The 26,249-nt window shown below is 42.8% G+C and overlaps 1 protein-coding gene across 3 annotated transcripts in view; it reads right to left on the reverse strand.

Annotated features, from left to right (window-relative positions):
- Window positions 1-8,411: 8,411 nt before the first annotated feature.
- The window catches only part of emsy (EMSY, BRCA2 interacting transcriptional repressor), a 28,944-nt gene continuing 11,106 nt past the window's right edge, over window positions 8,412-26,249 (reverse strand). The window contains exons 7-20 of one of the 3 annotated variants that reach the window (XM_023962451.1): window positions 25,574-25,833; window positions 25,260-25,497; window positions 23,337-23,558; window positions 22,796-22,945; window positions 22,516-22,689; window positions 22,296-22,432; window positions 21,236-21,409; window positions 16,579-16,792; window positions 15,076-15,243; window positions 13,530-13,679; window positions 13,164-13,324; window positions 11,431-11,985; window positions 10,927-11,322; window positions 8,412-9,283 (exon numbers count right to left, since the gene is read on the reverse strand). In XM_023962451.1, coding sequence (XP_023818219.1) covers window positions 9,101-9,283; window positions 10,927-11,322; window positions 11,431-11,985; window positions 13,164-13,324; window positions 13,530-13,679; window positions 15,076-15,243; window positions 16,579-16,792; window positions 21,236-21,409; window positions 22,296-22,432; window positions 22,516-22,689; window positions 22,796-22,945; window positions 23,337-23,558; window positions 25,260-25,497; window positions 25,574-25,833 — 3,182 coding nt within the window. In that variant the 3' untranslated portion in view covers window positions 8,412-9,100. Of the gene's footprint in view, window positions 9,284-10,926; window positions 11,323-11,430; window positions 11,986-13,163; window positions 13,325-13,529; window positions 13,683-15,075; window positions 15,244-16,578; window positions 16,793-21,235; window positions 21,410-22,295; window positions 22,433-22,515; window positions 22,690-22,795; window positions 22,946-23,336; window positions 23,559-25,259; window positions 25,498-25,573; window positions 25,834-26,249 lie in introns of all 3 variants that reach the window. The other 2 variants (XM_023962452.1, XM_023962450.1) reach the window with 2 other exon arrangements.

Genomic DNA, 26,249 nt, shown 5'->3' on the forward strand with positions numbered 1-26,249 from the left:
CAACATTTGACTTAACAATATTGAATTGACCCAGCCAGGGTGTAACTTTAGCGGGGAGGCGTAAGCAAAGCTGCTAACGAAGTGGCTTCATTGGAAAGCTGTCTATGCCCCATACACCGCACGACCCTGGACAGTCTGAAGGAGAACTTAACAGGAAGAGAGGCAAAGTCTCCCTGTCAGCATCAAGCCTGTTTAATCAAGCACACTCAAACAGCCAAAACAGCTTGGAGGTCTCTTCTGCTTCCAGCCCTCTCACTCAAGGTTTTCACCCCAAAACTCCCCACTTCCCATGAGTCTTAGGGGGGAAAGCAGGGCTAACCCCCAGGTCGCTACAATATGATCCAAAACCATTGGAGTAAAAGGTTTTGGATCCAGGTTAAAGGCGTGTTGTTCTATCCTCAAGTTGAGCCATTTAACACTGTAGTGACTAAAAAAGGCCACCTAGTGGTTACTTGATGAACTGAGCTGGTTCCAGTTACTTTTGAATTTCAAATAGGAAGGAAGGATTTCCTTACATTTTGGGTTCCTCAGAGGAACCAAAACAGCTACTGCCCTCATGCAGATGACCCTTTTAGGATCCATTGAAAGTTGGTTTTAACCCTTCGTTTGACCTCCTAATCAGCCACTCTCAGCTCTGTGAGCTCGTTTGAGGGGAAGTTTGCTGTAATCTGGTTAAAAACACTGAGCTGTGGAGCATCCCTGCCGTGATTTGATGCATTACTGACCCTCAATTTTTGAACTCTAGAAACTTTTTTCCTCCCAACATGGCTCCACATTTGTTAGCTAACAGGAGATGAGGTGGGATTTCTGCTGTGTTTATTTTTCCAGCACTGCATCACCCCTCCAGTGTGACGGTAATAACACACAATAATGCAAGCTCTGGTCCTCTGGGAAAACACAGATCAAGATGGTTCAGCCGCTGAAGGGAGGCTGCATTCTTCTCAGATCCAATCTACACTTATGAACCAGACCGCAGCCTAAACAGATGAGACAAAAACATGATTCCTATAAGCTCTGCCCACTGAAAGGCTTCATTTCCTTCCAGAAACCCTTCCTGTTTTCAGTCGGTAAAATATTCCATCGCCGTCTTTTCTTGTTTACGAGCTGCAACAGAATCAGAGGAAGCTCACGGAAAATATTTATGGTTCCCAAAGTGGAAGCAGGCTTTGGTCACTTTTCCTCTCTGTGACTCATGATTCAACCTGAGCTTATCGCAGCTCGGTCACGCTGAGATCACAAGAGCTGAGCAGAACCGGAGGCCGGATCCCAGCAGGAGCAGACCAGCTGCTCTCTGACCAACAAGCAGAAGCAAAAGTGAGACGAGCGGGACCCTCTCTGAGGAAACCAAAAACATCCAGATATCTGTTTGGTTTTGGGGAAATGCCGCATAAAAAACCCTTTATGTCTATTTACCATTTTGACAGGAGTTTGTTTACGCCCTTTGTTTACCATTTCCCCTTTTAATGCAACTTTTTCTTTTTGTTACAATGAAGAACACGTGTTGCTTTCACGAAAACCAAGTAAAAAAACACAACCGATGAACTGTTCGGTGAACACAGAGGTGAAGAGATAGAATCTAAATTTTAGAAATGAAACAATGGAGTCCACGCCCCAATAAAAATATATATTCTTCACGAAAAGAAAAGGAAGAAGGCAAAAAAAATTACACTAAATCTGATAAATTCATCACTTTTTATGGTAAAAAGTCTGTTTCCTTCAAGAGTTTAGGCATATAATATTGACTAATAAACGACAGATCAATGGACGCTTTTATAAATAGAATATTTTGCTGTATTTTGGTTAATTTCAGATTTTAATACACTTTAATATTGTAGATTTACTTACATTTTAATTAATGAAAGAGTGAGCTTCATCCATCCATCAATCCATCCAGTTTTTAAGTGTTTGTGATTACTTGTTTTTCTCCTTTTTAGACTAAAGAAGACAGCAGATGGACTTTTAAGATAATTTGTTACATCAGGAAAAAAAAGCTTACATCCCTGTTTAAGACGTTTTGGAAGGTCGTCCAGCCATGTCACAAAGCCTTGACCTACATTTTTTGCATTTTCCACGTATAAAATGGCGATCTTTCACGATACATGGTTGATGTACGTCATTTATAAGTGTTTCTCGCATTCATCTGTCGTCGATATGCGCAGACGTTCGTTGAAGGTTTACGTGACCTTAGTGTAAAACGCTCACACGCAAAGACAGAATTGATGCACGAATCACTAATGAATTGCATATAAATTACTGTCATTTTAATCTGCATTTTGCAATGAAAGAGTCTCTGGGATTATCTCAATAGAGATGAATGTTTGTTAAAACCAGCTGTCCTGGAAGAACCCATTATTCATCTGCAGTAATCTTTCTCCTCCCCAGCCATCCTGATTTATCCTACAGGAACACGAAAAAGGTCAAAGGTGACCCCGAGCTTTCTTCATTGTATGCTGCACATGGCACACACTCATGACGCGGAGTCAAACCTTTGGCATCTGCTGGTTCGGTGAGGAAAACATTTACTCAACTGGCTTTGAGGCTTTTCCAGGAACATTGTGTTTGAAGGCTGAACTGATTCAGATGCTTGATCTTTATGAGCTGGACTTCATGAGCAGGATCCTGGGCATGCGGTCCCGAGATAAACACAAAGCTGCGCCAGATTTTCCGTTTTGTGGTCGCGCTGAAGAAATGTTCTGATAATGAGATCAATTCAACCTTAAATAAACTTAGTCTCCAATGGGAGAGCCTGGATATTTGATGATTTAAACCTAAAAAAACTCCGTATTTGAAAACAGTAACAACACAATGAGAGAAAAAAAAGTGATGTATTTGCAGGATGACACTCCAGAAACCAACAAACGGGTTTGTTTTAGTGTATTTACACTGAAAAAATGTCTTTCTAAAAACAAATTAAAAAGGTTGAATACTTTGTTTTATCTTTGCAATAACTAAAAAAAATCTGGTTCATGCAAACTCCAAGCTCCAGAGACCTTCCAGTCACATCTTCAAACAGCTGGGGGGGGGAAAACCCAAACTCAGTGTCTCCAGCCGTCCTCCGTACCTGGATTTAGCGCTCCCACATGTAGGAGTTGAAGACCCTTCCAACAGTGCGTTCAGTTCCCAATAGTCTGTCCCGCCACCACCTCCATCAGTGAATTCAGCTCACCGCCAGGATTGAAAGCTCCACCCCTTTTTTACCACCTGAGTGTCCAGGAGACGTGGACTGCACAGTTACTACAGACCTTTTGGGGTGTCTTGGTGCTGTGTGCTTCCATGGACACTCTGGTGTTCAAACATGGTGTTCATTACAGACAAACCGTGACCCGTATAGATGCTCAACAAGAAAACACTGGTCGGGTTCACATCCTCCGGATAATGACCTTCCAACTGATCGCTGTTATCGCCCTCGTGGGCGTTGAAGTCTACCAGCAGAACAATGGAGTCCCTAACTGAAGCTTTTTATGACCCGTCCTAGAGACTCCAAGAAGGCTGGGTACTCTATGACCGAAACCACCGTAAGAGACCCGTACCTGACCCGGAAACGCAAGGATGTGACCTTCAAGACATGACGGCTGAGCTGGGGGGCCATGTGCCGACCCACACCAGCCCGTCAGCTCTCTCTGTGGACAGGAGGAGGTGGGTTAGAGTCCAAACAGTGTGTGGAGGCAGGGTCCAGCAGGTACCACTAAGCCTCCCCACAAACTCAGCCCCTTTCCCACTCAGTGTCCCATGTCCTGATGGTTAGAGTCCACCTTTTTGGGTTCAAACGTCAAGGCGTCCGCCTTTGATCTTGCTTCCCAGATCACACGGCGCCTTGTGGATCTTCCTGTTGGAAATTCCTACTGAGGTTTCAGTCTCTACTTGCAATGAATGCCAACAAAGATAATCCATTGATGAGAAATTGACTCCGTAAACGTTTGTTGATCAAAGTGGTAATTTCTGCAACGTTTCTGAACATTTGAAAGAACTTCAATTCTCAGCTTTGACGTCTCCTCAGTTGCTGGTCTTCTGGGTTTTGGGAGTTTTCCAAAGAGACTGAAGGGCAAAAAGAAATTCAATCATCTCCGGCGGGAGGAATGTTGCTCCGGCCCTCATGATGAATGACAGGCATGTCGGAGGAAACTCCCACCCCGCTTTTTACACTAATAATCTGTCCTGCAGGGTTCAGCTGTCTGTGATGGTTAACAAAGCAAACAGCCCACCACCCACATGGAGCCTCCTGCTGTTTGTCACTGACAAGTCATCTGACTCAGGTCGTCGGCTCAGGCTGAAGCGAACGTCCACGCTTCGGCCTGAGCCGACATGTCTCACATGAAGAAATTTGGCATGATTTAAAACAACAAAAAATGGGAGGGGGGGGGTCCAGTAAGAGCTAAGCTCCTCCCCCAGGAAATTAGATTTACGATCCAGCAGCTCGTGTCTGCAGACTACATGCAGAAACTTTTACGGGATGAGAGACGTTTACTGATAATTCTGCTTGACATGTAATTTAGAATTCAAAATATATATGTATGCGGTACTCAACAGATGCATATCAAAATCAATCTGGCTGGAGCCTCATTTTTCCAGAAGTTTTTATTTTACTCAAAATTCTGTTAACGTTAAATTTTTCTAACTTCATGCAAAAACCTAGAAGCTTAAGACGTTATTTAAAAAAAATCCAGTTTGTAAAATTATAAAATTTATTCAAGCTATGGGAAATTAAAACCCTCTCTGAATGTCATCTGTGACGTTTACAATAGTTCTACCTTTGATGTTGGTTAGAAACGGCACAATCGGGATAAAAAGACCACCGAGAACGCCTTGAAAATAGATCAAAAGATGGGTACTTAAAGGCCATCACACAGCCGATACGTACATGTTGCACGGATGAAAATCAGTCATATGTGAATATACGAGGAAAAAGTGACAAAAGTTGTGGTGTTTATGTGAAATTTTCACAGATGAATCACAAATGAATCCTGTTAAAACCACAAATGTACGAATAAACCACACAAAGTAAATCAATGTAGAACATGAACCGTGTGATTATTGCGATTTATATGCACTTAATTATTTATTTGTGCATAAATTACGTAATTTTAACGTGATATGTAAGCCGTATATGCGATATAAAAGTTATACATCGGTGGTTCATGCGTAAAAAAGTCTGTTAGACACACGAGGAACAGTCGTGGAAAGACTCAAATTTGCACCTGCATTTCTCACAAATAAGATTTATGTAATAATTGCATTTAAACTACATAAAATGAGTAGAGTAAACTACATAAAGTGAAAACTGAATACTTCTCAACCAAATTTACATTCTTCTGCGCACATCGACGAATGAAGAATGCAAGAAACACTTATGAATGACATATGTCACGCATTCATCATGACAGACCGAAACTTCAGACGTGGAAAATGCATGTAGTGGCTGTGCGACACAACCTTTATGCTGAGTGTGGGTGGGTCTTTGGGATGATTTAACCCTGGATTTGAACTCGTGACCTTCTAGTTACAGGGCAGACACTCCACCACTAAGCCACTGAGGTCATACAACTGCAGAGAACACGCTTATTTTCGATCCAGTTAAAGAGCTTTGCTTTAGAAAAGATGAAGAAAATGGTGCATGGTAGCATGATACCACCTCCCCCGTGTTTGACTGTGAAGGGTTCAAATGCCATGATGGGTTTTTGAACCGCAGTTTGGGGATTTTCTGAGTCCAATTTGTGGTTCTCAGAATACATTTTTGACATAAGTGGTTTTGTTTCCACCTGAATCTGGATAGAATCCGACTCCTTAATCTACAAACAAATGAGAATTCTGGAAAAGTTTCAAGAAAGATTTAATTTCGTCGATTTTCGTCCACAGATAATCTAAAGAAACGCTTTAATTCGGAGCAGGACTAGGAAACATCCTCAGCCTCTCAGCTTCGATGACTCAGCAATAATCCAAGGATTTTTTTCTCTCTCTTTGATCGCTCTTCAGCTGCGAGCCGCCGGTCCTCCGCCAGGTGAGTCAGCAGAGCAAGTAAACCGCGATATCCGGTGGGACTGGGGGTGGGTTGGGTAACTCAGCACGTTCCTAAACAAAACCACATGTCTGCAGGTTGAGGTCAACCAGGCTGGATCTGAGCCCCCCCAGGAGTGAACTGGATCACTTTCAACATGTGGAGGAAACATTGCAGCCTGGTTTTTGAGACCACGGCGAGAAAAACGTCAGAGAGCCGCCACAGACGGACGCCGCTCTTCAGGAGATGAGGGTTCATATCTGTCAGTGGAAGACGTGATCAATGCCAGACGCGTGTTTGAAATTCAAACCAACTTTAAGTCAAAAACGGTGATCAGTCATCCGCAAAGAAGGATTTTGAACCTAACGCTTCCAACTTTTGCTGAAAGAAACACAAAAAGTAGCTTCAAAATGGAGAAATGTTCTGGGCTTTGGTTGTAAAATCTGTGGATTTCTTGGATGTTGTGAGTTTTTGTACCATCTTTAGCTTCAAAACAGAAAGAATTATTCTGTAAAATGAAAGATTTCAGATTAAAAGCCTCCAAACTCAACTGAAAAGCTCACCTTTCTCACAAATGAAGCCAACGATTATATAAATAAACAAACAGGTTTTATGTAAAAAAACTAAAAAACTAAAAAAAAACTTCAGTGTGTTTTAAAGTGTAGCAAAACAAACAAAAAAAAAAACAACTGTTACTGAGACTGTTTTCATCCAAGAGAAAAACCCAACAAAAATTCCAAAACAGACTTTTTTTTTAAATAGTTTGGTGCATAAACGATGATAAACAAGAAGCATTAAATGGTACCAGCTGCTCCTCCCACAAGCTTTAGCAGGAGGCCAACAATAAAGGAGGACTGGAAGTCCATGCCAGCCATAGAAACATCCAGGAGTGTATAAAAACATTGACATTTGATCTTTAAAGGGAATTTAAGGATTTTTCTTATGGTCCACCTCATTAATGTGGGTACAATCATTGCAATGTCAATGTCATTGGTGTGGGAGGAGCTTGAAGCCTTAGTCCCAACAGCCCCTACGAGTGAAAAATGGTCAAACCTGTCCGGGCGACGGGCTCGAATATCGAGGTAGTGAACCGCTCTGTGAACCCGAAGAGAGAAAATATTTCTGTACGTGTTTTTCTATAGGCGTGCTGCAGGCGACATGTCGTAGAAAACAACACGTCACAAAATCCTGTGCAAGGGGCCTATTAGAACTGTTCCCGTGAAACGTGCGCGCTCTTTGCCGCCGTCTGACAGATAGGAGTGAGGCGTGATGCCTATGTATCAATTCATTAAGGGGTCAGTACTCGCAACCTTACCAACGAGTGTGGACCTGTGGGGACAAAGATTGTGTCTGAATTCCCGCCCTACACCAAACTACATAGTGCGGCACTGTGTATTGCCCTGAATTTTAAAAGCAATTCGGACACCATGCTTACTACTTTTTTTTTTTTTTTTTTACGTCGGGCATGACGTCATCGATTTCACAAAGTTAAAATCTAATTGATATGAGCGTTTTGCGACGATTATTTATGAGTCCACCGTCTTCTGAAGATAAAAACGTTGATGGTTTATTTAATAAAGAACATTCATTTTAAATACATTTTTTCTGGCAAAAATTGTTCCGACGCAATGCATTGTGGTCTATATTTGACGATCTAGTGAGCATCGATGCACACTGGTTTTCGCTGAGACTTATGGGAAATTTCTAGGGCACTGGATTTTGGAATTGTAGATTTGGACAGCACTACAACATGGCATATAGAGAACTATATGTAGGGGTTAGGGAGGGAATTGGGACACAACCAAAGGCTGAGTTTGAACTCATGAGGTCTCTAAGCTGGGATGTGGGTGGAGTTAGATAAAGAGGTACCGCCCCTTTTAACCAGCCTCTAAACCAGCGTAGGACGAGTAAAAAAAAAAGGTTTTGTTTTTAATTTCCTATATTTTTTAACTAAATCTCTTGTAAACGTTATTTTATTGATTTCTTCTTTTTACGGAAACATTTAGGTTCAATTGTTATCTGTACATGCCTAAAAGTTTGTTTTATAGCTCTTTAAAATGTATTTGTATCCATTAAGGTTAAGCTGCTATTCACTGCTGTGTTCTCAAAGATGTTGGTTTATGCGGTTCTTCTGCTCTTTTTTAGAACTGATGCTAAGTAGGAAACATACATTTCATGTGTTTCTATTTATGAAGATTGTTATATTCTAAACATATTTGGAAATTCTGACCAGGCGCTCCGGACGCTGCAGGGAGGAATCGGGTTTGTCAAAGGCAAACCTGCAGGTGCAGGAAATGCAGATTTCTTTTCCAGAATTCCCAGCATGCCATTGCTTTGCCTGTAAACATAGTTAGAAATCATCTCAAAATGAAGAAAACCTCGAGGAGAATTGGTAAAAAGTTGTGACACAAACCACAGATTTAACTGAAAACTGTTTTATGCTTTTATGGACCAAACAGAAACAGACATTTTTTGTTTTTCGATGCAGAATCTACGTTATTCATTTCCTATTCAGTGGAATTATTGAACTGGTTACTACGTCATCTAGTTTAAAAATATAGAAAATAACTGAAAGTTTAAACACGCTATGCAAAAATAAATGTTTACATTTTCACAGCAGCTCTTTTTGAGCTATAGAATATATTTCAAACAAACAAACAAACAAAAAGGTAATTTTCATTCTTCTTCAGTGAACTGGTGAGATTCCTTCCTGGTTCTGCTTCTTCAGAAAAAGCAGGATCTCCTCCACCTTTGCTCTCTCTGCTGAATCCCGGGAGAGTCGGGAAGTTTAACGTTACAAAGTCGGTAGAAGAGGACAGTTTATGTGACAAAGATCTGTACAGCCATCAGCACAGCCAGGGATTTCTGAAATACAGCGGAACAAAAAAACAGCAACTCCCCAACCAGTCAGCGCTCCTGTAAACGCCCTGGAGGGTCGTGTGTTCGGAGCCGCTGCCGCCTTTCAGCCGCGTGCGAGTCAAACGCTTTACGTTTGGTAATAAAAACCCCGTCCTATCAGTTCAGAGGGCCAAGGAAAACGAGCAAAACGGCATTAGACACACAACCCCCCCTCCGTGGGTCTGTCTCCTGATTTGGGGGAGGGGGGGACTAGGGCTGGTCAGGGGGACTGGAGGTGGCGGCCTCATCGTTGCTGCTGTCCACCTCCTGCTCCATGGGGCTGTCCTCCTCCAGCTGCTGGCTGGTGAAGTTGGTGATCTCCAGGAAGCCGCTGGGCTCCACCACCACGTTGGACTGGCTGGAGTCCGGCAGGATGGAGTACTGAGGGATGACCTGCAAAAACCGCATCAGTCAGACTACTGGATCTTCCAGGCCAGCAGGACACTCAAAACCCAAATATTTTTGTCTGTTTTGCGGAGTTCCCCCTGAGATTCTTTCAGGTTTTACACCTGAACCCTGATCCAGGTTCTCTGTTTGAGGTGGAGTCTACATTGATGGAGTCCACATTGGTGGAGTCCACATTGGTGGACATTGGTTAAAACAGGACATTGTTTCTGTGCATAAACCGTTTGATGCGCCGCCGTAACCGTAACCAAAACCTAAACCTTCCTCCGGTTCTGTGCGGCCCAGAGAAAAGTTCAGCACGGACTGCATGTATGTAGAAAATTACGAGCGAATAAATACGTTCTAAAGAAAAGTAAGGAACTCCTTAATGTGGTCCGGGGGGGGGGGGGGGGGGGGGGGGGGGGGGCTGTCAGGTTTCCTGCTTTCAAGCCCGGTCATTGTCCCGCCCCCAAGAGTCATATACCCCACTGTGATTGGTTGCTTTGTCAGCTCCACGCACGACGATGAAAAAGTGTCATTCATACAAACTGGCGGGCTGCAGTAACATTAAACCTTCATATTAAGGCGGGGACCGCAAAATATCATCTTGGGGGCCGCAAATAGCCTGCGGGCCGCGAGTTTGAGACCCCTGCTGTACACTCTGGCACTGGTACACCAGCCGCAGGTCGGAAGAACGAATCAATAGTTCGCTTACCCATAGCTCAGACGCACATATCAGGTTGTGATATTTGTCTCAGTTTCCTTCCCACAGATGTTAACGCGCACTCGATTATCTCTAGGCCCCGCCCCCTCCACGCATTTTAGCCACTCACAGTGGCTTTCCCTATTCTTCTCACACGCAGTGGCCGCCTCACAGACAGGTATCACGCGAGAGTGTACGTCCTCGCGTTTCATGAGTATGTGCGCGAGTGTGTGTGCCTGCCTGCGTCCGTGTGGGCTTGCATCTCATTGATTATTTCATTGATCATTGAGGTGCCCCTTCCACGTTTAATGTATAAAAAATACGAAGGGTGGGGGAGGCAAATTTACTGGTAGCACACGTGCGACTGGATGTAAAATTCAGTCGCACACTCTCAAATTTTGGTCGCAAAATGCGACCAATTGCTCGCAGTCTGGAGCCCTGCATCCGTCCAGTTCTGATCCAGATTCCCGCTCAGACGAGGAAAACAAAGACGTTCATGGATCTATTTGTCTGCAGGAGGATGATCAGAATGGAGCAGAGCAGGGGGCCTATTTTCTACGCCACCAATAAGGTTTTTTCGCACCGCATTTTTTTGCTGCTCCTGATTCACAACGATTTGAATAAAAAAATACTAAAAAATGTAATTTTAAGCTCAATATTTTTTACAACTGTCCTAAATCGTCAGAAAAACACAACAACATGTTATAAGCACCCAAAAACTTTTTTATCGGAGTGGGTCTTTAAACAATGTTTGAGATTTTTTACATCATAAATTGGAGAAACGAAGATTTGAAGCTAAAAAATTACCGTATATTCTTTCTTCTTCTTTCCTAGCAAAAGAAGAGTGAAGAACGCTGGTTCTGGATCTCCACTGGGAGGAGGAACCACTGTGTTTTATTTTGAAAAACCCCTGTGGATTGTGTTCGCAGGTGTGGCTGTGTGAGCGCACCTCAATGACTTCCAGGTCGTCCTTGCCGCTCTCCGCCGGCAGGCCCTGCATGCGGCCGAACTGCTGCGGCTTGGAGTGGCGCATGGCCACCCCCGAGCTGCTGATGAACTGCCCCGCGTCCAGCGTGCCCGACACGGCCTGCACCTCCAAGGCTTTGCCCAGGGGGCCGCAGTCGCTGGAGGAGTCCACCACCATGGGCTCCGTGCTGGGGTCGATCTCCGCCTCAATCATGGAGATCTTCAGGATGTCCGACACGGAGGGCTTGTCCCCTGAAGCCCCTGAGCTGGACTCCGGGATCAGCTTAGCCGCCGCTTCCCCGCTGCTGAAGACGGGGGATGGGTGGCGGGGGGTCCCGAAGGTGATCTTGGTGACGGTGGCGCTCTGCGTGATGATTGGCTGTAAATGTGAGATGATGTACGTTAAACTGAGAACCGCGGCAGCAGAAGGGAAGGGGGACATTAAGCCACGCCCCCACCATGACTCCGCAGAACCAAAGGCACTCACCTGGCTGGACGCCGCTTTCTCCGTGCTCACGGGGTGGTGCGCCTGCAGCGGAGGGGGGTGGGACATGGGCGAGTGCAGCGGTCTGTGGTGGGAGGTGGGGGCCTGCTGGAGCTTCGGCAGTTGCGGAGTCACAGTTGTTTTAGTTGGCGGGCTGGGGGTCGTGGCCTTTGTTGCTGACTGAAACGGCGGAGGGAGGGGCTTGTCTTTGGGGACTGGCGTTAAAACCTGCGGCTTGGGCGGGGCCACCTCCCTGGGCTTGAGGATCTTCTTGGTCAGGAGGGGAGTGGCAGAGGAAGAGGAGGCCGGCTGGCTCGTCTGGGGTTTGCTGTGTAGTTGCAGGGGTGGCGGCGTTTGTTGGACAGGCGTGGAGGAGGGCCGATTCTCTTCGGCTTCCGCCTTGCTCAACGACGGCGGCGGTTGAGCCGCCAAAAGCCTGGGGCCTTCTGAAGACGTATGACTGGAGCGGTAAAACAAACCGGTCTGCGGGTCCAAGGTGTCCCCCTCCAGCTCGGACGCCTCCAGCCCGGTCTCCGTTTTGGCCTGTGGGTCCGGCACCTGAAAACGGGCCAAGAGAGTCTGAGCTGAGCGCCGGAGGGCGGAGTCTGCAGAGGCAGAAACACGCCAGAGGCCAGGAGAACCAAAAGATCTTCAGAAACTCCTTACTTTGTTGTTTGTACAAACCTGTGATGCATTCAAATGCCAGTTTGATGTGGGTTTCTGCAGTTTTACATTCAGACACTTTTCTGAAGGAGCTAAAGGTGAGAGGAACGTTTTCAGATGTAATCCTTTAACAAAGCTCAGTCCGATCGTTTTACATCATAGTTATTCTGTGTTCCAGTCTTTGCTGATTCAAGTTTCCTTCAGTAAAATTCAGACTTTGAAAGAAAATCAATTTGTGGTTTTAATTTAATGAAATGTTGAATGTTTGCTCATAATTTTACAAATTTGTTCTGGTAAAGTTTGACCTCTGTATAGTCTCATTTTACGACTTTTTTCTCGTAATTTTTTTTAAGTCGAAATGATTTGAATTTTTTACCTTTTTCTCAGAATTTTTTGACTAAATTCACAAAAACATATGAACTATTTCTCATATTTTTTACAGTTTTATTATCTTTAATGTTGATTTGTTTCCTAACAACATAATTCCGTGATATTATGACTTTTTTCAAAAATTGTACTGCAATATTCCCATAAAATAATAATTTTATGACTTTATTCTCGTAAATTAGGATCTTTTTTTATAAACCTATAACTTTATTGTCATAAAATATGACTTTTTAAAAAAATGTACATGATTCCTGTAAAACTTTGTCTTTTTATAACTTCCTTTACGTAAAATTGTGACTTTTTCTCATATAATGATTTTAATGAACTGTTTATCAGTTAAATACAGGAAATAAAAGATGTTTAATGATTTTAAATCCCCTTTTGTTGAGTGTGTGGTGGGGGTGGGGGTGGGGTGGGGGTGTTCTTCTGTAAACCTCCACTAGTGGCCATTTGTGGAACTGCAACTCCTGGTGATTCCAGGTTTGAGTCATATTTGTTCACAGCTTACAAACTTTCTGTGCAGGTCTTACTTGTGTTTTTATTTCTATGATATAGCTTATTTGTATTATGGGATGTCTCTGTTGTTCTTTGTAAAGAAAGCTGTTATTACTCAGAAGTCGTTCATAAAGCCGTCTTGCTTTGTTTTCTGGTGTTTTCCAGGTTGTTCAGGCGTTCTTTATACTCACCGCTGGCGACACAGAGGCTGAGGCCGGGGCCACGGCGGTGGCGGCGGCCGGTTTGGTTACCCCGGCAACCTGGGTGCTGCTCTTTGAGGGCTTCCCTAGCTGATGGCTGGAGGACATGACCACGTTTTCGTCCTCTGGAAACACCCCCACTCTGGTTTTGGCTGCAGTGGAAACAGTAGTGATGATGTCAAGTGCATGGCAGGACTCGCAGGCGCACTCGCGCTCACATAACCGCCTTCCGTTTACCAAAGGAAAACCAAAAAGGGAAGAGGTGTGTGACCGCGTGACCAATGGAAGGTTCAGCAGACTTCTTTTGTATTTTCCCCTGAATTTGCTGGCTCACAGCCGGAAAAACATCTGGATTACCTGCTGACTCACTTCTGGGTTCGGCTTCGGACGTGGACGGTCTGGGCGACTCGGGGCCGTGTTTCTTCTCCTGGGCCAGTTGGATGGGAACCGCCATCTGACTGAGGTCGATGGTGAGCTGCCTGGGTTTGGCGTCGGCGTTGTCCTTCACTGCTGGAACAAAGAAAAACGGTTTTCTACAACAGCTGGGACTTTTCTTTAGCACCCAGCTGCTTAAAAGAATGAATTGTGCTTCCTGAAGTAAGCTGGGGTCTTTGGACACCTTTCATGGTCTCCATTACGCATAGCTTGTCTTAAAAGGCAGTGACATCATTGCAAAAACTAAGCAGCAAACATTTTGAATTTTATCTCAAACATAAACAGCTCAAATATTCAGCCAAGTTCACATTAGTAACATATTATTGAAATCAGAAAAACCTCCAGATGTTTCATAAAAAGCCTTAAGCCACCTCTTATTTATTTATTTATTTTTAACTTGTCCTTCCAACAGCTGGGCAGACAGATGAGAGCTGAGGGCCTCTCGTGTTGGACATATTTATTTTAACAACAGGGGTTATGAATCTTCAGACAAACCAGAGGTATGTCTGAATAAACCCCTTTTGTAATCGAGGCCAAACTTTATTCATTTTAACCATATTTGAAAATCTCTTGTGTTGGAAAGAAAAGGAAAGAAGGGAAGAAGAGAGCGGGATGTTAGAGAGGGGGGGGGGGGGGGGGGTAGGAGGGTGATTATAGGGGGGAGGGGGGGATAAAACCATGAAGTAGCGTAAAGCAACAAGTTTCTGGATGGTTATAATCATTACAGTGAGGTTCAGATGGACTACAAGTCTATAAGGGGCGGGGCCTGTCCACACACACACACACACACACACACACACACACACACTCAAATGTTATAAACATACCTGTTGGCTCCAAATATGTCCACATGTCAACATGTACACAATACAAATACTGGGGGGTTGTTGGCATTGTGTGTGTGTGTTTTATAAGTCTTTGTTTTCACTTTTGGTATTTGAGTTGAAAAATGAATAATTTTGTACGCATATTGTGTTACATATGTATGAAAGGTGCTTTTATACTTAAAGTTTTGTTTGATAGCACAAAATAAAATGAATACCTTTAGGTTTCCCTCAAACCTGTGGGTTCTAACATTTCAACTTTGAAGTAATGCTTGTTTTTAACTTTTATTTAAATCTACTTTTTATGTAAATAAGGACAGGAACGTGGAAAAACAGGGGGGCTTTAGTGTGAACAGGTGACAGAACCGATTCTATTCTCAGCATCAGAACCTGGAAATCACCTGCTCTTCAGCTGAGTGTCACATCTGCTCAGCAGCTTAGATTTCATGCTTCAAAAGGCAATTAAGCCTCTTTGGGGGATTTCAAATCACGCGTAGAAAAACACCAGCTTTACAAGGATGTATGTAAACCACCCCATATATCCTGGTTTGAAAAGAATTCTATGGAAACTTTCCAGCCTCTCCTGTTCTACGGGTTCATGACTGCGGGCCATCGGCTCAGACACTAAACATCGCCCGTCTCACCTTTTGTTTGCTGGAGCTCCAGAAGAGCTCTGATGGTGGAGGTGGCCGACTGGGATTCCCCGCCACCTAATTCCTGGTAGATAACCGTGGGGCTCGACTCCACAGCCACTTCCTGTTCAGCCCAATCCTGCTCTCTGGAGGACACAAGGTGCACTACAGTCTGCACCTCTGAGGAGCATCAAGCAGCCAGAATTATTCCTCAATTCATCTCAAGCAAAACAAATCACTGCAGGATTTCTGAGGAGCAGAAACAAGCGATGGATTCAGTGATTCACCGTCATACGAGCACTTCCATCCCTGTTAAATGTTATTGTTAAAGAATTGTAACTTTCGTTAAGAATAAAAGTTAATTTGACAAAACATTTCAATAATATATTTGGTAGGATTCAGAGTTTTAAGGGCTAACCCTAACCCTAAAGTAGAATACAGCAAAAATTAAAATAAAATAATAAAAATAATATGTTCATTTAAATGAAAAATGAAAAGAAAATTAACATTTTATTTACTGGTGAAAAAAAATGATCTACAGAAATTAAAACAAAAAAAAAAGACATTTAATTAAATTAGTGTGAACCAGAAGTTTTTGCTCATAACCACAGTGACCAATCAGAACCCGGTTTTCAGCACTCGCCATTTGTGTTTGGATGGATCAATCGATTTGGATTAATGCTCAGACGTGACTTTAGAGACGACTAAATGACTGACAAGCTGATTACTGATAGTATTTTGCTCCAATTCCACAAAAACAAGAACTTTCAGTTTCAGGTCATAAAATACATCAATTGTTAAAATGTATTTCTATCACAAAGAAGAAAAAATAAACTTTCATTTTTAAACAAAGGCTGATATAACACAGGACTAAATAAATGCTTGATTTCTGCCAAAATTCTTTTTTTTGTCACATTTACTTGTTTTAACATTTTAAAAGTGCTCTTTAGTCAGTGCATCATTCATTAATTTAGGATGGATGGATGCATGAATAGATGCAGCTAATCTATAAAAAGTGTATCATTTGGTTATTAAGAATAAGAAATTACAACTAACTAATTTGTAATTATTAAAAGGTGTCAGTCATTAAAATAAAATAAAAAATTAAAGTTACAGAAAAGTGTTAAAACAAGTATAACAATAATAATAAATATCTATTTTTTTCTAGTTGTTAAAATTAAAAAGTACACAGACTCTTATTTGGTCTCCGTCACTCTGATCTAAAGAAACTTTTTTTTAAATTCACAGTGGATTCATAAATTGTAAAATGTTCATATTTATATTTATTCTAATTCTAAAAATCCTTTTTCTAAGTTTTAGGTGTTCATAACCATTAAATGTCAAAGATATGTTTTTTTACCCAAAGACCTCCTGTGTTACAGATATTACTGTAAAAATTGGGGGAGGAGAGGGGGGGGTGTGACTGATGATCACTGCTGCTGCATGATCTAAATGACACTAAAACTGTGTATCGGGGGGGTTGGGTAAGACCGCTTGAAGCAAACAGAGACCCACCCTGACCGCTGGCGTGCGGGGCCTCGCCGGTGGAGCTGGTGGCCTCTGCCAGCCCACCCGCCTCGTCCCTCGCCGTGCCGTCCTGCCCTGAAGACTGAGCCTGGCTCAGCTCTGTGGTGGAGCGGGTCGCCTGCTGCAGTGTCTCCGTCACAAGCTGCCTGGCCTGTTCGCTCACCACCGCCGTCTGGAAGACCGGCTTCGGCTTGATGAGAACCTGGAGAAGAACCAGATGAAGGCTTTGAAAATGCAGCCACTGAGGTCCTCAACAACTTTTCCTTCATTGAGGACAGTTTGGAAAGGAATTTAACGTTTCTCAAACCAAAAATGATTTTTAAAAAATCAGTAACTTTGTTTTTGTGTGCATAAAAGCCAACAGGAAGTTAAGTTTCAGTTTTGGTTTCTGGTTACTTGGAGTTTTCTATTGAACTCAATTCAGATTTTAACAGAAATCAAGTTTGATTTATGCTAAATTATTTACCAGCAGAAACAAGCTTTAAGCAAAGTTTCTGTACTTGGAGTTTCTTCTGATCTGCTGCAAAAAACGAATGTCTTCAAAACAAAAACTCTAGCTTATGCATTCGCTCATATTTAAAAGGTTTAATGTGTAAATTTGTAAAAAAAAAAAAAAAAAAAAAACATTTCCCCAAAGTCTGAATTAATTAATCCATTTAGGGAAGAGGGCCCAGAATCGTACCTTATGGAACTCCACAAGTAATGTTTGTCTATTATTATCTGATAAGATTAAACAATAATTCTCCCCAATAATTAAGATTTTTCATCACATAACAGTGAGAGTTCCATCAAACTGATGTCCATTTTGTACAATATTGATCCAACAAAAATAAAAAATAAAGGTACTATCTGCAGCCTGATGCAGTTTTACCTGAATTTATAAATTAATTTGACGTTAATTCTCTTAACTTTCATCCTGAGTTATTGTGAGCCTCCTGCTTCCATTGAGATTTGTAAAACTCTTTTTTAGCAGTTTTTAGTTATTGTATAGTCGTGGCCAAAAGTTTTGCGGATGACGAATATTGGAAATTGCAAAAGTTGCCGCTTAAGTTTTTATAATAGCAGTTTGCAAAAATTCCAGAATGTTATGACGAGAGACCAGAAGAACTGCACAGTCCTTCTCTGCCATTTAAATTAACTTAATCCTGCCTTTCATTGCTGTCATTGAAGGACCTGCTGAGATCATTTCCGTCATCCTCTCGTTAACTCAGGTGAGAATGTTGACGAGCACCAGGCTGGAGATCATGATGTCAGGCTGATGGGGTCCAAGGCGTCCAAGAAAGTCCAGCAAGCGCCAGGATGACCTCCTAAAGGGGATTCAGCTGTGCCACCACTGCAGAGCTGCTCAGGAACGGCAGCAGGCAGGTGTGAACACATCTGCATCCCAGTGAGACCGAAAATTTTGGAAGATGGCCTGGTGTCAAGAAGGGCAGCAAAGAAGCCACTTCTCTCCAAAAAAGATCGGGGACAGATTGATCTTCTGCAGAAAGTCTGGCGAATGGACTGCTGAGGACTGCTGCAAAGTCAGATTCTCCCATGAAGCCTCTTTCCGATTGTTTGGGGCATCTGGAAAAAGGCTTGTCTGGAGAAAAAAAGGTAAGCGCTGCCATCAGTCCCGTGTCACACCATAGTAAAGCATCCTGAGACCATTCATGGGTCCATGGGAGGGGACTCACTCACCATTTGGCCCCAAAAACACAGCCATGAACAAACAATGGTACCAACACACCCTCCAACAGCACCTTCTTCCAGCAATCCAACAACAGTTTGGCGTCCAACAATGGATTTCCAGCACCATGGAGCACCGTGCCATGAGGCTAAAGTGAGAACCAAGTGGCTCAGGGACCAAAACGTTGAAGTTTTGGGTCCATGGCCTGGAAACCCCTCAGATCTTAATCCCATTGAGAACTTGTGGTCAATCCTCAAGAGGCGGGTGGACAAACAACACCCACGAATTCTGACAAACTCCAAGAAGTGGTTCTAAAAGAATGGGTTGCTGTCAGACAAGATTTGGCCCAGAAGTTGATTGACAGCATGTCCAGTGGAACTGCAGAGGTCCTGAAAACGAAGGGCCAACACTGCAAACACTGACTCTTTGCAGAAATGTCACGCAATTGTCAATAAAAGCCTTTGAAACGTATGAAGTGCTTGTAATTTAATGTCAGTAGATCCCAGAAACAACAGAAACAAAGATCTAAAAGCAGTTTAGCAGCAAACTTTGTGAAAACTAATATTTGTCACGTTTGGCCGTGACTGTAGACGTTCACAGGAAACCTCATGAACATTCAGTGTTAAAAACATTTTTAAACCTTCAGAGAAGAAACTTAAGTTAGTAACATTTACGTCACTGGAAATAAGTTTGGTGCTGACACTAATGAAACACATTTTTTTAACGAGCAAGGCGTTTGTACAGACTTAGTCTAAAGTCAAAACGGGAACAGTGAGTCATCAATGGAGGTGTTTTATACTGTGGGCACCACAAATGTACCATTTATAAAGCATTTTTTTTAACATTTAAAACTTTAGCGGAATTGTTTTTTTCATTCACCCGTACAGGTTTAAGTCACTGTGAGACCAAAGCAGCACAGAGAGCAGCCGAAGAACCACATGTGGGGATTTTCCCGCCGTTTATACAGAAGTCTGTTCAATTTAAATTCACCTGAAATGTGAACAGCTGAAGGAGATTATAGTGGATTTTTTTTTTTAAATGTTATACTTTCCTATTTTAGGTTTTGGAGGTACATGAACAATAAATGAAATTCAATAGAGCCTGATTCTGTTTTTGATTTAGCATCAAAATCCACGAGAAAAAATACCTAAAATTCTGGCAGATTAGACATTATGGATCGTAACTAAAGGCTTCATATGGACATATTTATTAGCTTTACAAACCATTAAGGACTAAAATAAAGAAGCTTCGTATTCTTTATGTACTGAGGGCCTTTGTTCCATTTTGTTTTGAGGAAATAAATAATAAAAAGGCATTACAGTAACATTTTTTAAACAAATTAACTTGATTTAAATCCACCGTCAAAACCAAAATTCATTATAAATGTCCATTTTTCTGTAATGTCATTTGTTGTGTTGTTTGGAGATAACTTTGCGCAGCTAAGAAAAAAAAAAGTACAAATGTTAAATTTGCTAGTTTTACTAAAAATGGTTTAACTTAGATAAAACTATTTTTGTGACCAAACGAGGTTGAACATTTAAAATGAATATGTTAAAAAAGAAATCAGGCAAATAAATCAATAAAAAGAGTGAATTCTCATAGACTGAGACAAATATGTCATCAAACAAACCATGTTAAAGTTTTTTGGCACATTGGACCACCTATTAATAATTACATTGAAAAAGTCCAAGATTTGAGCCTTGTGGGACACCGCACACTATGGGTGCACTCTGCATGTGGATAATAATTTAATTTAAATGTATTTAAAAGCATTATGAGACAGAATTAGCCCAACTAGCTCATCTGTTGTCCCGGACAGATGTTAAAATTGTCGACCTAAAAACAAAGAACAAAAATTAATAACAAATCTTAAAATAAAATAAAAAGGATATACAATAAATATACAATTATTAGACAATCGATTCAACATACTGGCTTTAGGGGACTCTTAAAATTTGCTTTTATGTCACATTTCTATAATTTTGACACTAAGAAAAATCATAATCTCGACTTCTATTTGTTTTTCATGGTTTATGACCCTCTCATTGAACACAAATCATTTAGTAGAACTTTTATTTTGAAAAACTGGTTCCAATAGAGTTCCTTTAATGCTTTTAATGGCTTTTTAATTTAACCTTCTTTTGTTGTATTTATTTATTGGTCTTACAATAGTAATCAGTTTCTTCTGATAAAGGTTATATTTCATTTGTGATTTAAGAAAAATATCTTTATTTAAATATTCTTTATGCTCTCTGTTGTGCTTTTCTTTGTCAACCAGATCATCACAGTTTTCTAGCAGGTTTTTTTGCTTTGTATTTTCATCTACTGAATTGACAGAAAATTCTTTCATTGATTTTTTGGAAACATGGATCATATATGTCCCCTTTTTTTCCTTTTAAAGATTTTTAATTGTTTTCTTGTTTCAGAGGTTTCAGACGTTTCAGGCTGGAACAGAGATGTTTTATCATGGGATTCCCGTCATGTCGGCCTTTTACTGATTTCCATTGTTTGGATCTGACCATTCCATTTTGTCTTGACCTCTCCCACTATTGACACACCACTGAGACTGGTAAAAAAAAAATCCCACTAATATCTGTGATCTTCACTGAGCCAACAACTTTTTAAAGGTTTATGGAAATATTAAGCCTATTACTTGAGGAGAGACAAAAAAACCGCACATTACTACTTCTCCTAAAAATGGAGCAGTTGAGAGAGGAAGAGTTAGAACAGGGGGATTTTTTCGCTTTGTTCGATTTAATCATCATCGGCTCTAAATTCTGCCTTGTCATTGTCGTGTCTGCTTACACGAGAAAAAGGAAGTTCTTTGGTGTAAAACACAACCAGCTCTTCTCTTCTCAGGAAAAAGTGTTTGTTCATCACAGAGATCCTCCTCTGCACTTTTACAACGCCTACCCGTGGGCATCCGGGTGACGGCATCATGTGATCCCCATGTGCTCGGTGACCTTTATGTCTCACCTGCGTCTTGCCTTGCTGGCCGTAGACGATCTTTGTTGGGATGATCTTGGTGGCCGTGGACTGGGCTCCGCAGCTCATGCCTTTGGGCTGGGTGACGATCATTTTGGTGATGGGCCTGGAGGCGGTGATGATTGCAGGTTTGGTTCCTTGAACGGCCTGCAGGCTCTTCTCCCCCTGAAGCACATGCACACAGCCCAAGCATTAACCTGGGACTTAGTTATGTGCAGCAAGAATGAATAAATGAACAAATCTTATTTATAAAGCTCTTTAAACGCCTCTGAGGTGTCTAAGTGTTTTACGACAAAAAAGGAGAATTAAAGCTGTGTGTAGCATGGGGTATTACCCGCGGGCGCTACCCCACCATGACCCCGCCACACCCCCAATGACCCCTTTTCACCTTCCCTCACTGGTGGGGTAGCAGCTACACGCCTTTCACTTGACAAATTCAACAAAATGGTGTATTTTCTGTTGGTTTTTACGTTTTTTGGCGTCCTGGGGTGACGAACAGGTCAATGTAATTTCTAGAAGAATCGTGAAAAGTAAACATTCGGATGTCCTTGGCAACTGAGGTTTTTCGTTAACCGTGCCCACCTTCTTATATATTCATAGCTTAAATCGTTTCGCTCGGCTCAAACCATCGATTCATATATTACCTCTTTTCAACATTCCACAAAAAAAATGAAACAGGGTGACATACATTCAATATAATTTCAATAATTCAAGATAATTACAAGTCCTCGATGCTGGAAACAGCATTAAAAGACCCCCGACTTCATTGAAGGCCACCCCTCAATTTGCATTTGATAAATCGGTAAAGGTACTTCTCTTCAGTTTTCTTTTGGTGAAAAGTGTGTTGTGAAGAATGTCATAGACTGTTATTACATTTAATAAAATAGTGTTTGAACAGATGATTAATGATAATCCCAGCTTGAATGTTCCGGATTGTTGTGTGGTTAAATACTAGCCTCTCTGTTTGGTGAAATTTCCAAATAAACATCTCAAACACAGATCCACTTGGGTAAAGTTTAAAAGAATGTTGCGTAGCTAAGCTCCGCCTCACCCCAGCGCTCAACAGCGTTGTGACCACGTTCTTCCCCGGCAGTCCCTGGATGGTGGCTCCTTTGCCCGTGGTCTTCTGCACCACGATGACGTTTGGCTTGGAGGTCATCGGGATGGTGGTGATCTTGGTGGTCGTCCCTGCACCAAAAAGATCATTTTTTTATTTTTTTAGTCCAGGAAAACTCAAAAACGTAGGTTGGAGACCGGATGCAGGGCGTCACCGGAAACGATGTTGCTGCTGATGATCTTGCCCCCCAGAGTGGCCAGAGACTTGGGCACCACGGTGATGATGCTGCCGCTGGTAGTTTTGACGTAGGTGGTGCCTCCACTGGACGCGGTGATTCTGGCGCCGATGTTGGGACTGACAGTAGGCCTTGTGTACGTTGCCTGAGAAGCTACAAAGTCAGAAATTTTACTTTTTATTTTCTTTTTTAAATCAAATCTTTCTCAAAATTGTGTCCACAAACAAAAAGATAAATATTTGGAGTTTGGCGTTCTAACCTGTGGACTGGGAGACCAACTTGGTGGTCATAATGGCGCCGTTACTGCTGACAACCATGATGGGGGAAGAGCTGCTGCTGGACAGAGACACCGACGAGGGTTTGGGCAGGATTTTACTGGGCTGCACCTGCTGGGTGATTATTTTCACCCCTGCAGACGAAAAATTAAAAATTAAAAGAAGCAAAAAAAATTAAAGATGCAAGTGGGGCATCGTACGCTACCCGACCCCACAGCCCCCTTTCTGCTACATGCCCCACACTCTGCCTCTGCCACCCTGGCCAGAGCTGGAGGCGACAAAATTATTTTTTTTTTTAAATTGTCAATTTGTCAAAAACTTATTAGCAGGTGCATGCAAATTTTGGTGAGTTTTTGAGTTTGGCAAGGGCAAAATCTTCACTCAAACGCGCGGTAAAAAAGTAGAATTGCAGACAAAATCTGTTCCCTGCAGTCCAGGACTGCTGCAGGACATATAAATCCATTTGAAGACATGAATGCAAACAACTGGGGGTTAAAAAACAAAGAGAAAACCAAAGGAGCTCACCAGATTCTTGCTTGATCTGAATGGTGGGTTTGACCCCGAGTGGGGGGGTGCTGGAAGTCTGCGCCTGGCTGATGCTGGAGGCTCCTAAGGCGGAGGTCTGCTGCAGCTGTTTGGGGGACTGCTGTTTGGGGAACTGGGCCAGGATCTGAGTGGGCGATCCCACCAGGGTCTTGGGTGAAGGAAGCCTGGCTGAAGCCACCTTGACTCCGGCCGAGGCTGCACCTGCAGGACCAAACATTCGACTGCTGACCGATTCTGGCTCTTACGACATCAGGAGGAGCATCTTAACTAAAAGTAACAAAAACAACCCCCAATCTAGAGGGTTTGCTTAGTTCTTGGACGATAAAAACCTGAAGTTTGTAGAGTCAAAATCCAGCTTTTTAGTTCAGCTGATCAGGTGATCAGTTCAGATATGAGGCCATTGATGAAGCATGATGATGTGTTAGTTTTAGTCTGAGCATTGGGGGACTTTACAAAGACTTTAGTAAATTATTGCAACCTTCCCAGAGGAAGAAAGTGCTTCCAGAAACTGATTCAGAGATCTGCGGTGTAAAAACACAAAAGTTTACACCGACTACAGCATATGGACATCCTTGAAATGCTTGAATAGACTTAGGGTTTAAAAGTTTTTCACATGACTGGAGCTGCTATAGACTTTTGTCCAGTTGATGCATGATTACTAGAAGTAAAAAAACATCACTACAACCTAAAGAACAGGAGCAGCTAGTAAGGAGGATGCTTGGAAAGCGCTAGTCTTAAAGAAAACCTGGAACGGATTGGCTGGAAACTGATGAATAGACACATATTCGAACAAGGCGGCTGTAGAGACTCAAACCTTAGTCACGAGTCCCCTTACGGCTGGATACGGGCTGTTTGCGGGTGAAACATGGGGTTTGCAGGTGACCCACAAAAAGGATCAAGTTTAGTAAACAAATAGAGCGAAACTGTTTGTGCACATTCTTTTTTCCAACAGGCCCTTTGGGTTCTATTACCACAGAAGTGACTTCTCTTTAACTGGAGCCCTGTGACTCCGTATTCAGAGGGTTCACTCAAATGTTAGCTCAGGTCTTAAGAGGTTTAGGTGGCCGTACGATTTTGGAAGGAACTGCAAGTTCCTGCACTTCCTGTGACACTACATTTACACCGGGCTCGGAAATGCGTGTTTGACTGACTGCTTCCAGTGAAAAGTCTAGCTAAGTGCAGATATACAGTACAGACCAAAGGTTTGGACACACCTTCTCATTCAAATGAATGGGAAGGTGTGTCCAAACTTTTGCGTTTGCGTTTCGTGATTTGGCGTTCAAAACTCTTGCGCCTTTCTTTGTGTTCTATGTACAAAATGTGCGGCTGTTGAGCATGTGTTAAACCCGTTTGAACTTTGACCCCATCAGGGACCCAGGTTTGGTAGGTACACATGGATGGCGTCCTTTTCAAAAACAAAAAAATTGCTCTTGGAAGAGAAATTGATGGGATTCTAAGACATCCAGTCGCTCATATATCGGAATGGAGCTGTGAAAGAAACAACCTGGAGAAAGATTTACGAGATTTTCTACCCCTCTTCCAACTTCCAGTGTGAACAGCGTATGCTAAAAGTGCGTTCAAAAATCTACGTTCGGGGCGTTCTTGAACGCTACGTGACACAAGATGCAGCTGCTCCTTTCTACGAGCCTCCAAGGACCGAGACAACCCAAAAACCCCAGCGCCCGTACGAGTGCACGTGACCTGACCACGGCTTTATGGATAAAAATCCTTGTCTTGATTTTGGTCGTGCAGAGATTTTCTGTTGATATTTGATCCTATTTTCCTATTATTGGATTGCAGGTGGATTCACTAAAATAAGACAGGTGGTTTTTAAAAACCGAAGCTCTGACTGAAAGACTTGAGGAACTCGTCTGACTGTGCTCCATCAGGATGAGGACCTACATGGCGTTACAGTTGACATCACCACAGTTGGCGTGCATGACACCACCGTGGTCACAGCGACCGTGCTGGAGGAGGGGCTGGAGCTGGCCGGAAAGACCACCGTCTGCTTCTGGGTGGGCGTGGTCAGGATGGAGGTGGAGCCCAGCTTGGACAGGGCGGCGTTGTTGTGGGCGTGGTGGGACTTTGACAGGATGTTGGGCACAAAGTTGGAGCTGGGAGACGTTGTCACGATGATCACCTGAACGGGTACAGGAAGTGAGAAAGTGCAGGAAAGCGCGAAAGAAGGGGCACGGCGGCCGGCGAACGCCGCTCACCTTCTGGGTGGTGGTGCTGGTGGTCTGGATTGCCGGTTTAGTGAAGGTGATCTTAACGGGGGACAGGTGAGGCGGCAGGGAGTTGGCAATGCTCTGCATGATGTTGCTCATCTTGGGGCTGCCGCTCACAGGCACAGTGATGTTCTTGGTCATCAGGGGGGAAACTTTGGAGACCTCCTTCAGCATCACCGGAGACGAGCTGGACGAGTTTGTGCGTCTTCGCTTGGAAGGTTTTTCGTCTTCGTCGGAACAGCTGACACCTGGGAGACACACAAAAATGAGCTTTGAGGTTCCAATTTCTTGAATTTTTATTTTACACAGAACTGAAATATTTTGAACAACACTCTAAAGTTTGAATCAATGTCCTCCTGACCACAATCAAAGCAAATGTGTCCTCTGCTGGGGACGTTTCTAAACCTGAATATCTCCCACCACTGCATTCTGCTGAATGAGGTCCTTTTTGTATCTATGGAGGACATTTGGAGGGTTGAATGACACCGAATGTGAAGGGGTGGGGCTTTGGGAATTGTAGTTTTTGGTGACTGGAATTGTAGCTGCAGTTTTGGTTCATTCTTGGTCAAGGAAGTGAGCGACTCCCCTTAGTTTGAGGAACTTCTCGCTCGTCTCATTTGTGTTTTCAAAATTGGCATGTTTATAAAGAGTAAGGGAATTTGCT

The sequence above is a fragment of the Oryzias latipes genome, chromosome 14 (assembly GCF_002234675.1).
Source record: "Oryzias latipes chromosome 14, ASM223467v1".
NCBI lineage: Eukaryota > Metazoa > Chordata > Actinopteri > Beloniformes > Adrianichthyidae > Oryzias > Oryzias latipes.